Here is a 15,257-nt window from a genome sequence, read left to right as displayed (position 1 = left end):
TAACGCTGACCCCTAATAAACTAATGAATACGAAGGCGTCGCTTTTGTTTAATAAATCTCTTTCATACACTAACATCTACGGTATTTATGTATGACCCTTCCGGAAAACCTTAGAACAACCCCAGTTTTTGATGGGGTTCGTGTTGCTTAGCCTTTAGTTTTCTTTTTTGTGTCGTTTGTACTTTTATCTGTCTGTTTGTCTTTTTCTTTTTGGCCATTGCTTTGTTTATGATTGATTAATGAGTTTGAAAGTCCCTCTGGTATCTCCCGTCCCTCTTTTTTTTTATGGACCTCTTGTACAAATTCCTGTTTGAGGAAATATAAGTTATCTACGTTCATATCCGTAGATATGGATATTTTAACACCCTGAAGTACCCCAGTACACCATGAGGCGTACAAAGTGTGACGTGAAAACAACGTTTTTTTCATTATCTAAAAAAGTTTTATTGAAATTAGGAAATTTTACATATTTTTTACGGGATGTAGGGTACTACCTTTGGTAGAACCTTACAGGTAGTAAAATATAAGACGTTTTTAATACGGAGACAGAGAAACTGGATTGAGTCAAATTTGGCGCTTAATGTTGTGAGAGTTACGTCATAGATGGTTTGACGTCAATGTGGGTCATTTGCATAGCTAGGTCAGTAGTCCAATTCCTTGAAAATGTGGCAGTCAAGTGATGCATTTAATGAAATGAGTGTAAATGATCGGCATAATAGGACAAAATCGTTAATGAATTAAATATGTAATTACAAACATCATGGATAATCTATAGAATTCAATATTTCACAAGGAGCAATCATGGAACTAAGGAAAACTTGCGTGAATTTCCCCGGGTTAATGGTTAGCAACGTCCGGGGATATGGGTTACCAACACCCAGGGGCTATGGGTTTTGTAACGACGTGCGTTAACCAATCAAAATCCTAGATATATACTAAGCCGGGGATAATAATTCTTATGTGCGTTTAAATCGTTATGCATTCTTGTTACGATTATGACAAAATGACTCATTATATACTATAACAAAACGAATCTATTAATTATTTTGTTTCAATTACAATGATCTTTCATGGATGATACTGTTTATTTTAATCAAAATGTTATTTTCTGTGTTCTGGTCAGTGATATATGCTTGTAATGAAAATTCAAACATGCAAACATATACTTTTCTTCATTTTTAGAAGTTTGCTGTAAGTAATAAAATAATAACACTAACAGATGATTTGATTGCTGTTTTTAATTGAATGTTTTAAGTATCAGAGACGTAGGAATACCAATTTACGAATAAAGATATGTTGCGTTTTATATAGTAATTATTTGTCCTACTAAAATTTACATAAAAAATTATAAATTTACAAAGAAGATTTTAAAATTCAAAGTTATAAATGAAATTACTTGTACTGCTTGAATGCATTCTTAGTTCGTTTGAAAGCGATAAAATGAGATTTGAACCTGTTATGATTCGTTTTTATCCTTTGTAAGGGAAATCAACCATGAAAAATAACGTTGCCTGTCAATGATGGACGAACTTATATTTACTCAAGATAATTGTTTATCATCTTTTAAATCAAATCAGCTAATAATTGTATATTTCTGTTCAGTGATAATCATGTCCTTAGAAAAGAATTATAAGTGGTGTATGTACATTCCATGTACGTAAAAGGTCTTACTGTCCGGTCTTCTGCATGAAGAGACATTGCTGTTATATTCTTTCTTAGATGTTTTATCGTCATTTACTTCTCAAGTGTAGGGATTATCTGTCGCTTTTGTGTTTTCTCTATTCAACACAAAACTCAAATGTTTACTTTATAAAAAAGATGTGATTGGATGGCCAAATGAAAAGAACTCTTCATAAAAGATCAAATTACACAGAAGTTAACAAATATAGGTCACCGTACGGCTTGCAACAATGAGCAATGCCCATAGTCAGATTTACAGAGGTGAGAAAGATACGAGAGGGACATTCAAACTCATAATTTGAAAATAAGCTGACAACACCATAGCTAAAAAAGAAAAAGACAAAGACAGAGACAAACAGACATACAATAGTTAACAATACACAAATTAACAAAAAATAAAGATTAAGCAACACGAACCCTACCAAGCACTTGGGGTGATATCATATGCTCCGGATAGGCAAGATGATCCTGCTCCACATGTGGGCCCATCCTGTTGCGCTTGTTAGTACAAACCGTGTAATAAGTCTAAATCGGTCACATTTTAGGAAAAGGGCGGAATTGTAGTGACGACATTCAGAACATATCCGCCATCATTGTGACACGGATATTTCAAGACGGTCAACCAACTCATCATAGTGTTCGTAAAATTTACGAAGGATTAATTTCAACTTCTCCACTTGAAGTTTTGGTTCAATAGCTTCCTTATGACCACCAACTCATTGCCACTTTTTACTCAATCGATTTATGAATTATGAACAGCGTTGCTTTTATTTAAAGGAACGATGTTTTGCGATGTTTGCATTCCTATGAATACTTCTTCTCCAAGAAACTATGCCTCTCAAATGGTTAAACATAGGAAAAAGAATGTTGCTTAAGGGCATACGATACAGTTTTGATCCTGTATTTACAAGTTCGTAAAAATTTGCATATAGGCTATTTTTTACCGGATTAAATCAAATATGTAATAAAAGATGTACCTCCATGTGCTACTTTTTGAGTAAAATGAGGTCGAAATTGTGTATATTTGATAAAAATTCAGATTTGTGGCCGTAATTTCTTTTTCGAAAGAAAGACATAACTTTTTTGTTATAAAAGATAAACACAAATTGTTTTTTGTTAAATAATCGGAAATTTCTGCATTTTATAAGTATCCTAAAAAATTATGCAATTTTTATTCAGAAATAACTCATATTTATCAAATGTTCATGAGTTGAGGAAAATACGTCATTTTTTGCTGCATGTTTATCAAAAAAAAAAAAAAATCCTCTATTTACAGTTTTATAAAATTTGGGTCAAATAATCTCCCTGCAAAATGAAACAAATTGCTGTTTTGAAAAATAGGGGTCCATGAACTCGTTTTCAAATTAAATCAGTTTGAATGATAAAAATCAGTCGAAAAATGCATCTTTTCCCGATAAGTCACAGTTTGACGTCGCGAAAATAACATTTTACGTTAGCAACGTCATTACCTCCCCTGAAACTGTATCGTATGCCCTTAACATACTTTATTAGGTCTTTCCACTTTTCTGTAGAAAGACCTATTGCTTTTCTTCTGATCATTTTTTTCTATTCCGCTTAATTTTTTTCTTGCGACCATAAGTGATAGAGACCTAAGATCTTTTGATTTAAGGTCCTTGGTCCAAAAAAATAAATTAAAATTAGGTCAAGGTCAAAGGTCAAAGTCATTTTCTAATTTTAGAATTTGGCTTTTTTCACTTATTTTCAAAAACTGTATAAGATATCAACAAACTATTTTTACTAGATTGTTAGTTGTGGCACTTTAATTTTGATTGCAAGGGTAAGTTGAATGTAAAAGGGAGTTTTCTCCCCTCTGTAAAAATACTTGTATGGTGATATAACTCATTAACCAAATATAATTAAGACCTATGGTCTTTTGATTTGATGTCCTTGATTTATGACCTTGAAATTGATCTCAAAGTCATAGCTTATTTTGACGTTCTAGATTTTGACCTTTGCTTTAACCTCATATGTATATATGATAAAGCCATGGGACTTTTGGCAAACGGTAAAAAACCATTTAACCTTAAAAAAACAACCGAAAGTGACCTTGTGTTAACCGGAAGTAGCTTTTTATTGTACTTTATTGATATAAAAGTATATAGAACCAGATATTTTTGAAATCAGTGTCAAGTAAATATTCAAATAATCTTTGAAATAGCATTTTTCCAACCGGAAGTAAGAAATTATCTCCCTTCTTTAAAAAATATTGTATAGAAACCATATTTTTGGAATCAACGTACAATCAGCTATCATTTGACGATTGGAATGTCATTTTAAACTTAATTTTACAACTTTCATATTATAATACATTGTGTTAGGTGGAAAGGTTTTCAAGAATTATTAATTTTTTTTCCGCCAACTTCTGAAATTTTTGTTTCGCAATATGTCAATAAGTTATTTTTCATATTGTATCGTGTAGTTTATGCGCTTTCAAATTTCACCCTGCCATGCCGAACCATTTTCTTTGTAAGAGTTATCTCCCTATTCACTGTTTATCTAATGTGTGATTCTGCTTCGTAACAAAAAATTATATCAACTGAATTTCGTTTATAAATTGTTTGTTACATCCTCAGGAATTTTTGACTTATTTGGATCAAACATTGTCAAAGCAATTCGATGAAATTTTATAGGACTTATCTACCTTTACGAACTAGATTTGTCAGCTTGTGTTATTAACTTATTAACCATTAACCGTATAACCCTTGAATGTTTCGATTTGAATCCCTAGGTCCTAACTTAGAAAATGAGGTCAATGTCAAGTTCTAAATTTGGACTTTTCCATGTATTTGCTTTTTCACCAACACTTTTTTAAAAAGATATGTATAAAGTAACAGCTGCAAAATGATCGCTAGACGGTAATAAAGATATGTTACATTTGATCTGATACCAACTTATGACATCTTTAAGGAGTTAATGCCCCTGAAATGTCTGATTATAAGGTTATTTGAATTCATCTTGGTTCATTATAAAGCCATATGACCTCTTAACAAAAGGATTGGTGACATATGACCTTGAAAAATGACAACCGGAAGTGACCTTGAGAAACCCGGAAGTACATATTTTTGCACTTTTATAATGTAAAAGAACTCGGAATCCATATATATTCATAAACTGATCACTCAACACAAGAGATAACTTTCGATAAACCGGAAGTTGCAAATTATCTTACGTTGTACACATTAAAGTATATAGAAACTGTATATTTTTGGAAGCAGAGTGAATTAAGCTATCATTTAAGACCAAAAGTAACATTTTCTTAACCGGAAGTAGCACATTATCTCCTTTAGTCCACTTTAAAGCATATCAAAACCATTTATTTATAGCATCAGTTTGAGAAACTAGCTTCTTTTCAAAATTTTTTTGATGTGAATAGACCTTTAATTGTTCTCTGAACAATTGATTGTCAATTGTATTTGTAATGGTACGATGCATAACAAAGGAAAGAGTTAACGTTTTTAGGGACACTAGTTAGTCAATGTTGTCCTGAACGGTAATTTTTATCATTGTGTCTTTTAAAAAGTGATAACAATAAACTAGTAAGTCATGTTCGTCTTCAAAAATGGAGTCCGTTGGAATGTTGGTGAATTGGTGATTTCTTTTTGTAGAACCTCAATGTAAAATTGACGTCAAACAATAATAATATTATTAGCCGCCTTATCGGCCGGGACAAAATCAAATTCCTTGGCTAGTTATATATAACTTATGATATAAGACACATATATATCGCATTGATATTTTAAAATATAGCAGTAACGTTGACTTATAGGTGATTTTGGCGTAACAAACAATTGAATTCATCTCAATTGCATTCCACTGAATTTGCTACATGATATTTATAGAATGTGTACATCTACAAATGATAAATCGTGCATTTATGTTTCATTTATTCAATAATTCAATTTTCTGGTTTTGATACACCTTGCTTGTTTTTACATAAAATAACTCATGAAAATTATACACCAGACGTATCTCGTGTTAAATGTCACCCTGTCTAAAGAATAGAATCATTACTTTATACCGAGAAATCTGCCTTTCTTCGTACAAATGCTAACATTCGTCTGAAAGTTCCCACAATGCAACTCGTTGATATCAGACAATATCGCTTGTTGATATAAGAAAAGCTTTTATCGAATCGCATCTTCCATAGACTGTTGTTACAAATTTTTTATTTTATTTAATATCACAAGAGATACACATTTTTACCTTGAAGTTGTTACTTGGATGGACAGTTGTCTCATTGGCACTCATACCACATCTTCCTATATCTATTTATGTCCTGAAACGGATTTGTGTATATAGGGGATTAACATCCTTAATTTGGTAATATAATTTTACAGCTTTTTCAATGGTCGATACCGAAAAAGCCGACTACAGGTAAGCAGTTCGTCAGTCTGATATGTTTTTATTTTTTATTGATGAAATACTTCATTTTTTTTATTTATAAGAAGTTACAGATCGCATTTACGCTTCGTTCCGGTTGACTGATTTTTGCAAGAGTTGTTGTCAACGGAAATACAGGTAGAAAAAATGGCTTTAACATTTCTGTTTGTTACAATTCATTTCTGTAATCTTTGAATAAATGTTCTACAAATTTGATATCAAGCATAAGAAGTTACACGTCGAATGAAGGTTTTATACAGGTTGGTGATTTTTCCGGAAGTTGTGGATCTAGAATATATAAAATATCAAGTAAATACTCTTTCTCGAACTTTTTTTCTGCAAAGCCGGAATAGATTGATGATTTATAGTTTGAAAAGACCGATCATAAAAATAACTGATAGATCTTGAGTCGTTCTAGTTGAGCGATTATTGTAAAAGTTCTTGGAATAATATTAAGTGTGAGATATAACATTTTAAAGAACTACAATCCTTGGTCTTGCAGTATGCGCATCTTTAAAACAATTTCGGACCTAATTATAACAAAAAATTAAAAAATTTCTCAACAACATTAACAGAGAAATTTAGAAAAGCTTTTTCTATATAATTGTCAGCTCATCCAATAGAAACATAACAGCGGATAGCAAAATTATATTGCTTATTCAATATCATCAGAGTAAAGTAATTTGCGTCCAATATTTTTTTACATTCGCTTAATTCAATATTAATGACCTTGACTCCGCGTATATCGTGTCTATAGTTCTGTATACGCCCTATAATTCAGCACATGTTTCATTGAATTTTGCATATGCTGAGGTTAATTTGGCTAAACATGCTACTATCAATATTTATTACATTAATCTTCGCGATAACAATAATCTACGTAACCAAGTTTTAAAGTACTTTTAACATCAAAATAATTCTTGTTCAATAAGTCGACGAATGATAGTATTGCCATCAGACATCTATCTAAGAAGACCAAAGGACAAAGCTGTGAATAATTCCAGGTCACTGTTCTGTTTTCATCCGTGCAAAAAGCTCTACTTTATAAGAGTATATTGGATGAAAAATTTAAAACAATTCAAAATAGAACCTTTAGGCTTTGCTCATTATTGAAGACCGTAATGTGATCTATAGTTGTTAATGTCTGTGTCATGTGGTCTCTTGAGCAGAGTTGTCTCATTAGCAATTATACCACTTTCTTCTTTTTTTATATATACTAACAATTTGATTCATACTTCAGCATTAGTTATGACAGACAGCAATGGACAACAGTCGTCGGATTACAAGCTCAATTAAAATAATGACAATATTAAGAATGTATGTTGCGAACTCCTACGTCATTTGGTCTCAGCTGGGTGAAAGTTGTTTTCATATCACATCTTCTTAACTTGTAAACATCGTCTGACAGATGACAGTGGTGTAACACAAAGTTGATGTGCGCTTTTCAAAAATATTTGTTTTTGTTTTTTTTTTCATTGTCAACACGCAATTCTGAGTATATTTATTGGTTGTATTCCTTGTTTCATCCCATCAAAAAACTACTAGCAATAGAGTGGACACTCATCAAAAGAACCACTATATTTGACCTTAATTAACACATTTATGTTTCGCAAGTTTGTATCCGTGTATCTGTCATGCAATGTTTTGTGAAAAAAGTTAAATAAGGCAATTAACAAAAAGATATACATGTATGTTAAAAATTTATTATCTATCCTGACAATGTAAATATTGGTCTATATCATAATTGTTCGGATTATACTTGTTGTTATGAAGACAGTCCACAAAAACTTTGTCACACATACATATTCTCCCCTTACAGGAACTGGGACTATCTGTAAAATAATGAAATATGAAAAAAGTTAGACACATTAATTTCATTTTTTATTATGTCACCCTGATGGAGGTTGGGTGACATATTGTTATTGTACGATTCTTTTTTTATTATTATTATTCCACACTTTTTTGTCAAGATTATTTCTCGGAATTGGATTGACCAATTGTTATGGAACTATACCAAAATGATAATGACCATGTGCAGAAGTGCAGCCGGGGGTTGGCATTTCAAAGATGGCTGCCATTGTCATTAAAACAGTAAGAATGTGAAAAATCGAAAAGTCTCTCAAATTGAATGATACTTTGTGGAAATGATCTTTGGCATGTGAGGATCTGCCATCCATCTTTGGAATTTTCAAAATGGCCACTGTTGCCATGGAAAGAGTACAAATGTTAAAATTTTCAAAATGCTTTAAACTTCCTGAAAATTTACAGAGTGATGTATAGTGAATATGCTAATGCAATGTTAAAAAAATCGAAATAGCTGCCACTTAGTGGCAATTGGCGGACCAGGGTGAATCCGCTATTGCTTGCAATGGCAATTCTAGATATAAATATCATTATCATTATTATCGTTATCATTATCATTATTATTATCATTATCATAGTAGTAGTAGTCATCCTTTTTTTTAAAAATATTATCATTTATATCATTATTATTATTGTCAGCGAAATTGTTTAATTTACCTTGACATTTGACTGTTCTGTTTTGAAATTCATATGAGTATGGCCACGTTTTAGGCCAACATTCATCCACATGACCATAGCAATCATCGTGGTCTTTGCAACATCTGCAAAAATTAAGTGTTTATTTTCAAAGCAGGGTTCATACAAATTAATGGAAAAACTATACAATACTATAAATCACAATATGTACTTTAACTGAACTCAAATTTAAAATAGACGTGTCAAATTGAAAACATTACCTTATAATTAATGTTGCTCTTTAATTAATTTGATACCGACAATAAACCAAAGCAGTTTAAAAGAACAAAAAGTGTCACGGTTATTCTCTAAAGGGCAATATGCCTTTCCCAAGTTAGGAACCATGCACTCACCAAGTGTTGTCCTAGGTAAACGTATTAGAACTGTTTTACTTTCACAAAAAATCAATCTTGTCTAAACATCTAAACTCTCAGCGATTCAGAAACTACACTATTTTTGATAACTGAATGTTGACTCCTAGAGATTCATTCTTACCGTTCTGTTTTGGTGGGTTGTCTCAGTGACAAATACATGTACCTAGCATCTTTTTTTTTATAGTTGTAATTATATGCTATCTTCTTAAATATAAAATGTTATTACTTTTTATGGTCGTTATAAGCTTGCTTGTATTTCTGCTTTTCAATAAGTGCGAACATATGCATTCTTTATTCGTATATATTCAACTTGTGTTTGCATTTTGTTGTCTCTTTCAAGTTGTTTTAACCTGTTGTCATATACTAAACACCATTAATTGATTGATTGATTAATTGGTGTTTAACTGTACTTTTAGCTCTATTGTGTTAATTCGTAGTGATCATTTTTTATTTGCGTAGGAAGCCGGAGTTGCCGGAGAAAACTAACAATCCAAGAAAATTAGAATTTGGAGTTAAGAGCAGCTGCCCCTTGTTGAGAGGCTGTAGGAGCACTATGGATAGTCTTCTGTTCAATTAGAATATCAAATTGTTTTCTTAAATGAGAATCGTTCATATCTTGACATATTGATATATTGTAATTGACGTTTATGATGTATCAATAACATAAATCTCACCACTCCTTTTATTAATACAGGTATCATTCATGCATACTTTATACTGATCAACGCCATCAACTGGAGTACCACTACCATACCATCCACAAAATCTATTTTAGTCATACATACTTACTGATCAACGCTATCAACTGGAGTACCACTAACATACCATCCACAAAATTTATCCTTGTTGCATACTTACTGATCAACGCCATCAACTGGAGTACCACTAACATACAATCAACAAAATATATCTTAGTTAAAATGTATGCATTCTTACTGGTCAACGCCATCAACTGGAGTACTACTACCATACCATCCCCAAAATCCACCTTAGACATGCATACTTACTGATCAACGCCATCAACTGGCGTACCACTACCATATCATCCACAAAATCAACCTTAGTCATGCATACTGAATTATCAACGCCATCGACTGGTGTACCACTACCATATCATCCGCAAAATCAACCTTAGTCATGCAAACTTACTGATCAACGCCATCAACTGGCGTACCACTACCATATCATCCACAAAATCAACCTTAGTCGTGCATACTTACTGATCAATGCCATCAATAAGTGAACCACTACCATATCATCCACAAAATCAACCTTAGTCTGGCATACTAGCTGATCAACGCACTCAAATGGAGTACCACTACCATACCATCCACAAAATCAACCTTAGTCATGCCTACTTACTGAACAACGCCATCAACTTCTGTACCACTACCATATCATCCCCAAAACCAACCTTAGTCTGGCATACTAGCTGATCAACGCACTCAAATGGAGTACCACTACCATATCATCCACAAAATCAACCTTAGTCGTGCATACTTACTGATCAATGCCATCAATAAGTGAACCACTACCATATCATCCACAAAATCAACCTTAGTCTGGCATACTAGCTGATCAACGCACTCAAATGGAGTACCACTACCATACCATCCACAAAATCAACCTTAGTCATGCCTACTTACTGAACAACGCCATCAACTTCTGTACCACTACCATATCATCCCCAAAACCAACCTTAGTCATGCATACTTACTGATCAACGCTATCAACTGGTGTACCACTACCATACCATCCACAAAATCAACCTTAGTCGTGCATACTTACTGATCAACCTTAGTCATGCATACTTACTGATCAACCTTAGTCATGCATACTTCTGATCAACGCTATCAACTGGTGTACCACTACCATACCATCCATAAAGTCAACCTTAGTCGTGCATACTTACTGATCAACCTTAGTCATGCATATTTCTGATCAACGCTATCAACTGGTGTACCACTATCATACCATCCACAAAATCAACCTTAGTCGTGCATACTTACTGATCAACCTTAGTCATGCATACTTACTGATCAACCTTAGTCATGCATACTTCTGATCAACGCTATCAACTGGTGTACCACTACCATACCATCCATAAAGTCAAACTTAGTCATGCATGCTCACTAATCAACCTTAGTCATGCATACTTTATACTGATCAACGCTATCAACTGGTGTACTACTACCATACCATCCATAAAGTCAACCTTAGTCATGCATGCTCACTAATCAACCTTAGTCATGCATACGTTATACTGATCAACGCTATCAACTGGTGTACCACTACCATACCATCCACAAAATCTATCTTAGTCATGCATACTTACTGATCAACGCTATCAACTGGTGTACCACTACCATACCATCCATAAAGTCAACCTTAGTCATGCATACTTACTGATCAACATTAGTCATGCATACTTACTGATCAATGCCATCAACTGGTGTACCACTACCAGACCATCCACAAAAACATCCATAGTCTAGAAGAGCTTTGGCTCGGCTGTATCCGAAATAATAGGTTAACTGCCATGTAACACTCGTCATTGTTCTTTTATTTCTCAGACTTCTTGAATCTGTAACACACATATGATACAAGGTCAACGGCCATAAAACTTCACTCAATACTCGGAGTATAATATGTGTGATCGAAACACCAAACCCAGTATTTTGATTGGATGGTTAGTACGGTAGTCGTACTTCATTTCTTTTATGACTGCAAGGCCAGGCTTTTGCATACAATCACAAATATATAATAGAAATTGAAATTATACAAAATTCTTTTCAAGTTTTCGGTGTGTTTAACTTTCATTTTATTTGCTATCAGGTATTTAGTTTTCGCAACAGCTCTTAATGAGGACGAATGAAGACTGAAGACGGATAAACAAATTTGACCAGTGTAATTAAATAAGGATGAACACAGTAAAAATACTAGTATCACTAGAATCAATTCATGATAATAAACAACCGGACACATTTGATTGTCTGTCAAGAGTTTTCAACATGTCGAGGAATTTTAAGTTGGCTGAAGATACAACATGTATATGTAATAGTCTACTTGTTGCTTACGTACCCACTTTATGAGAACCAATATACATCATGATACACAATACCGAAGCAGCAAGGTCCTGAAATGAAAAACAAATATTTAAATAAAATTAAAATTTTCTTTAAAAAATCTTTTTAGTTTACAGGAAATCCGTATTTTTGATAAGATGGTATGCATATCTTATGCCAATCTCCGTACAGCGCTCGTTTCCTTTCCGTTTACTTAGTACATTACAATACAATGACCTCTGCCGTACGTTTTTTTCAAGCCCCGCCTCTTTATGCAAAGTTTACACTACTTTCCAAGTCTCTAAAAATATATTTAGTGTAGTGATACGAAGTAAGTACGGAACGGATGTGAGCTCTGCGCTGGAGATTGATCTTATACACTATGTCCGACGCACTATGTAATTTTGTGCCACAATATCTCAGTAGCATGAGTGCGAATCTCGGCGAGGGAAGAACAAATACTTTGCTAACGGAAATTAACAGATCTTACATTATTGGGCTGATGTTTAGACGAATTATATGTATATATATACATTTTGTGTACTTCTTATCTAATACACTGCATGCAAAATGTTCCTCGATTTACAAGATAACAATTACTGCATATTTCAATATAAAGATACTTACACGTAAAATCAGCATAGTTGAACTGTTCTCGTCAGCTGCAAAGTGACAAAAAGTAGAAATATATTGGCCGGATTAAAGACAATTGATTAAGAAAAACAACAACACTGTAATGGTCAGCTAACGTCTAGACAAAAAGAAAAAAAATAATGCATATAGATTGTCCAAATCAATTAATTTTGTTGCCCTCTTACTGAGCTGCATCTTCGGGATTTTAATTATGTGACTACTTGGCCGTTTTTATAGTAATTATTTGATCATACAAAGCATAAATTTCCCTACAGGATAAAAAAATAATAATTAAGCTTACTTAATATTGGAACAGAATATATGCAATGATGATTTAATATGCAACAACTTGATGATTGTGGAAACACAATAGTAACTTTATTGCATCCTTAAAGCCTGAAAAAATAGAGACAAAAACATTTAACATCCCATTTGACGGAACGAATGAATAACCACTTCAATAACCTACAGTTTCTAATTTGTTTTTTTAAATGCAGGTATAAACATAAAGACCTAATATATTTTGAATCATAACTGAAATCTTCAAAATTTTAGCATTTTAGTTAAATTTAGTCGGTTTCCGTCTTAAATGAAAGTGGCCACATTTGTGTTCATTCTTCATATCGGAATGTAAGTTGTATTTGATGATAACAAATAACATATATAAAGGTTGAGGATGAACACGGCCACTTCCGTTTTAGACAAAAACAATCTGAAAAATGATTTTTTTGGCATATTTGATAGATTTATCATTTTTGAGCTTGAATCGGAGCGTTTTTAATGACTAAATTAGTTAAAATCTTTCACATCAACTAATTGAATCAAATGAAATAGCACTTAAGTGTTTAAAAAGTAAATCTTTCGTCAGATGAATCTGAAATTGTAGGCCAAATTTGGCCCTTACCGGACCTACTCGTTTGATAAAATCAAATGGATCACAGGTAATGTCTTGGTTCTGAAAAAAAAGATGACGATGAAATTTAGAGAAAAATAAAAGATAAAGTTAAAAATTGTATACACGTATGAAAAGGAAGGAAGCTTTCATTCAAAGGTAAAACACTTATAGTAAAAACTATGATAATTTCTCTCTGTTCTTACGAGATCGTAATAGACCTTTTCAACATCTCTCGACACCGACTAATGACACCTACAGTTTACAGGTAAAATGGATGGGTCGTCTCAAAGACAAAAACCTTCATGATTATCAATACGTTACATATTGGATTGGCGCGCGACGGGTTATATACTGCTTGCCTAAATAAATATATGTATCTGTCATATAGTTTTTTATTTTGTATGTATTTACACGACATTTCATGTTGAATTGATTAAAACAAATACAGCAACCATTCTGCATCCTGGTCCGCTTCTCTTCAATTTTATGAGTATGCGAGTCGTTTACCAAATATTTGCCGCAGGTAAATAACGATTAATTTGTTGGTGTAAAAGCTTTGATAAAATTTTCCAAAATTTATTTAAAAAAAAGTAAATACTGGACTGTCCGTATGTCCGTATCACACTTGTGAACACGACCAAATTGGTATTATTCAACCGGTCTTCACCTTAGTTGATGTACAATTTCTGGATGGATAATTACATGTCTAAGGAAAAAATCCCATTTTTTCTTATCAACGGCGGACCTACGCTTCAAGATATTTTATTAGAGTTGATGTTTTCATAATGAATTTTGAAAAAAAAAATATTATTGACTTCTCGTTTTAATGTTACAACATATTTTTGTTTACATATATGCGTATGGAATTTATATTTCAAGTTGTTAGTTAACTCAATAGAGCTCGTTGACATTGTAAAATCAATATGGTCAGCGCTAAGCAGGGCTTGGAGACCAACGGCTGATGTCCCCAAAACAACATACCTTGTCCCTTCGTCATATTGTTCTTCCCCTGTTCCTGAAAATGACCTTTTGGTTTCTTACAAAAAGTTGATACACTGTCATTGCTGTATTTTGTTTTGTGTTTCTCTATATCCAATTTGCGGAACAAAGTTTTGTACCTTTTTCAGTTCTTTTTTTTCGTACTTTAAAGGAGTAGGTTCAGTAAAACCCCTTTTTGGCCCCGAAATATAGCAGTTTAACAAATTGTTAAAATGTAAACTTTTAGTTATTCATTGGACAGTCAAATGCTTCTGCTACATGAATATGGTCTGTTTTTGACAATGCAATGCACATATCTCGGGTACTAGCACCATTAAGTCATGCTAAATTACTGAAATCTTTACAATCCGAGCATTTTAGTTAAATTTTAGACGGTTTTCGTATAAAACGAAAGTGGCTGCATTCGTGTTCATCCTTAATATTAAAATGTAAGTTGTATTTAATGATAATACATCACATATATAAAGGTCGAGGATGAACACGGATGCGGCCACTTTCATTTTTGACAGAAACCATCTAAAAAGTGGCATTTTTTGGCATACTTGGTAGATTTTTCATATTTTAGCTTGCATCAGATCGTTTTTAATGACTAAATCAGTAAAAATCTTTCACATAAACTAAATAAATTGAAGTGTTTAAAAAGTGGTCAAAATCTTTCGTCAGAAGAACCTG

General features: G+C 32.8%; 1 protein-coding gene across 1 annotated transcript; it reads right to left on the bottom strand.

Annotated features, from left to right (window-relative positions):
- Positions 1 to 7,785: 7,785 nt before the first annotated feature.
- Positions 7,786 to 11,569, bottom strand: LOC134692444 (basic phospholipase A2 acanthin-1-like). The gene is made up of 3 exons (XM_063552896.1): positions 11,427 to 11,569; positions 8,602 to 8,705; positions 7,786 to 7,913 (listed from the first exon to the last, which is right to left on the bottom strand). The coding sequence occupies exons 1-3, from the start codon at positions 11,546 to 11,548 to the stop codon at positions 7,786 to 7,788; spliced, it is 354 nt and encodes a 117-aa protein (XP_063408966.1). The 5' UTR covers positions 11,549 to 11,569.
- Positions 11,570 to 15,257: the final 3,688 nt, after the last annotated feature.

This window comes from Mytilus trossulus, chromosome 12 (genome assembly GCF_036588685.1).
Source record: "Mytilus trossulus isolate FHL-02 chromosome 12, PNRI_Mtr1.1.1.hap1, whole genome shotgun sequence".
NCBI lineage: Eukaryota > Metazoa > Mollusca > Bivalvia > Mytilida > Mytilidae > Mytilus > Mytilus trossulus.
The sequence above is the reverse complement of the archived record's forward strand: the minus strand, read 5'-3'. Positions and strand labels throughout refer to the sequence as shown.

Excerpts from the sequence above, each read along its gene's own strand:
- LOC134692444 (XM_063552896.1), bottom strand. The coding sequence starts at position 11,548 with ATGACGAGTGTTACATGGCAGTTAACCTATTATTTCGGATACAGCCGA. Across the intron at positions 8,706-11,426 it reads CCAGTTGATGGCATTGATCA|ATGTTGCAAAGACCACGATG; the intron begins GTAAGTATGCAT and ends TAATTTTTGCAG. Across the intron at positions 7,914-8,601 it reads CAGAACAGTCAAATGTCAAG|ATAGTCCCAGTTCCTGTAAG; the intron begins GTAAATTAAACA and ends ATTATTTTACAG.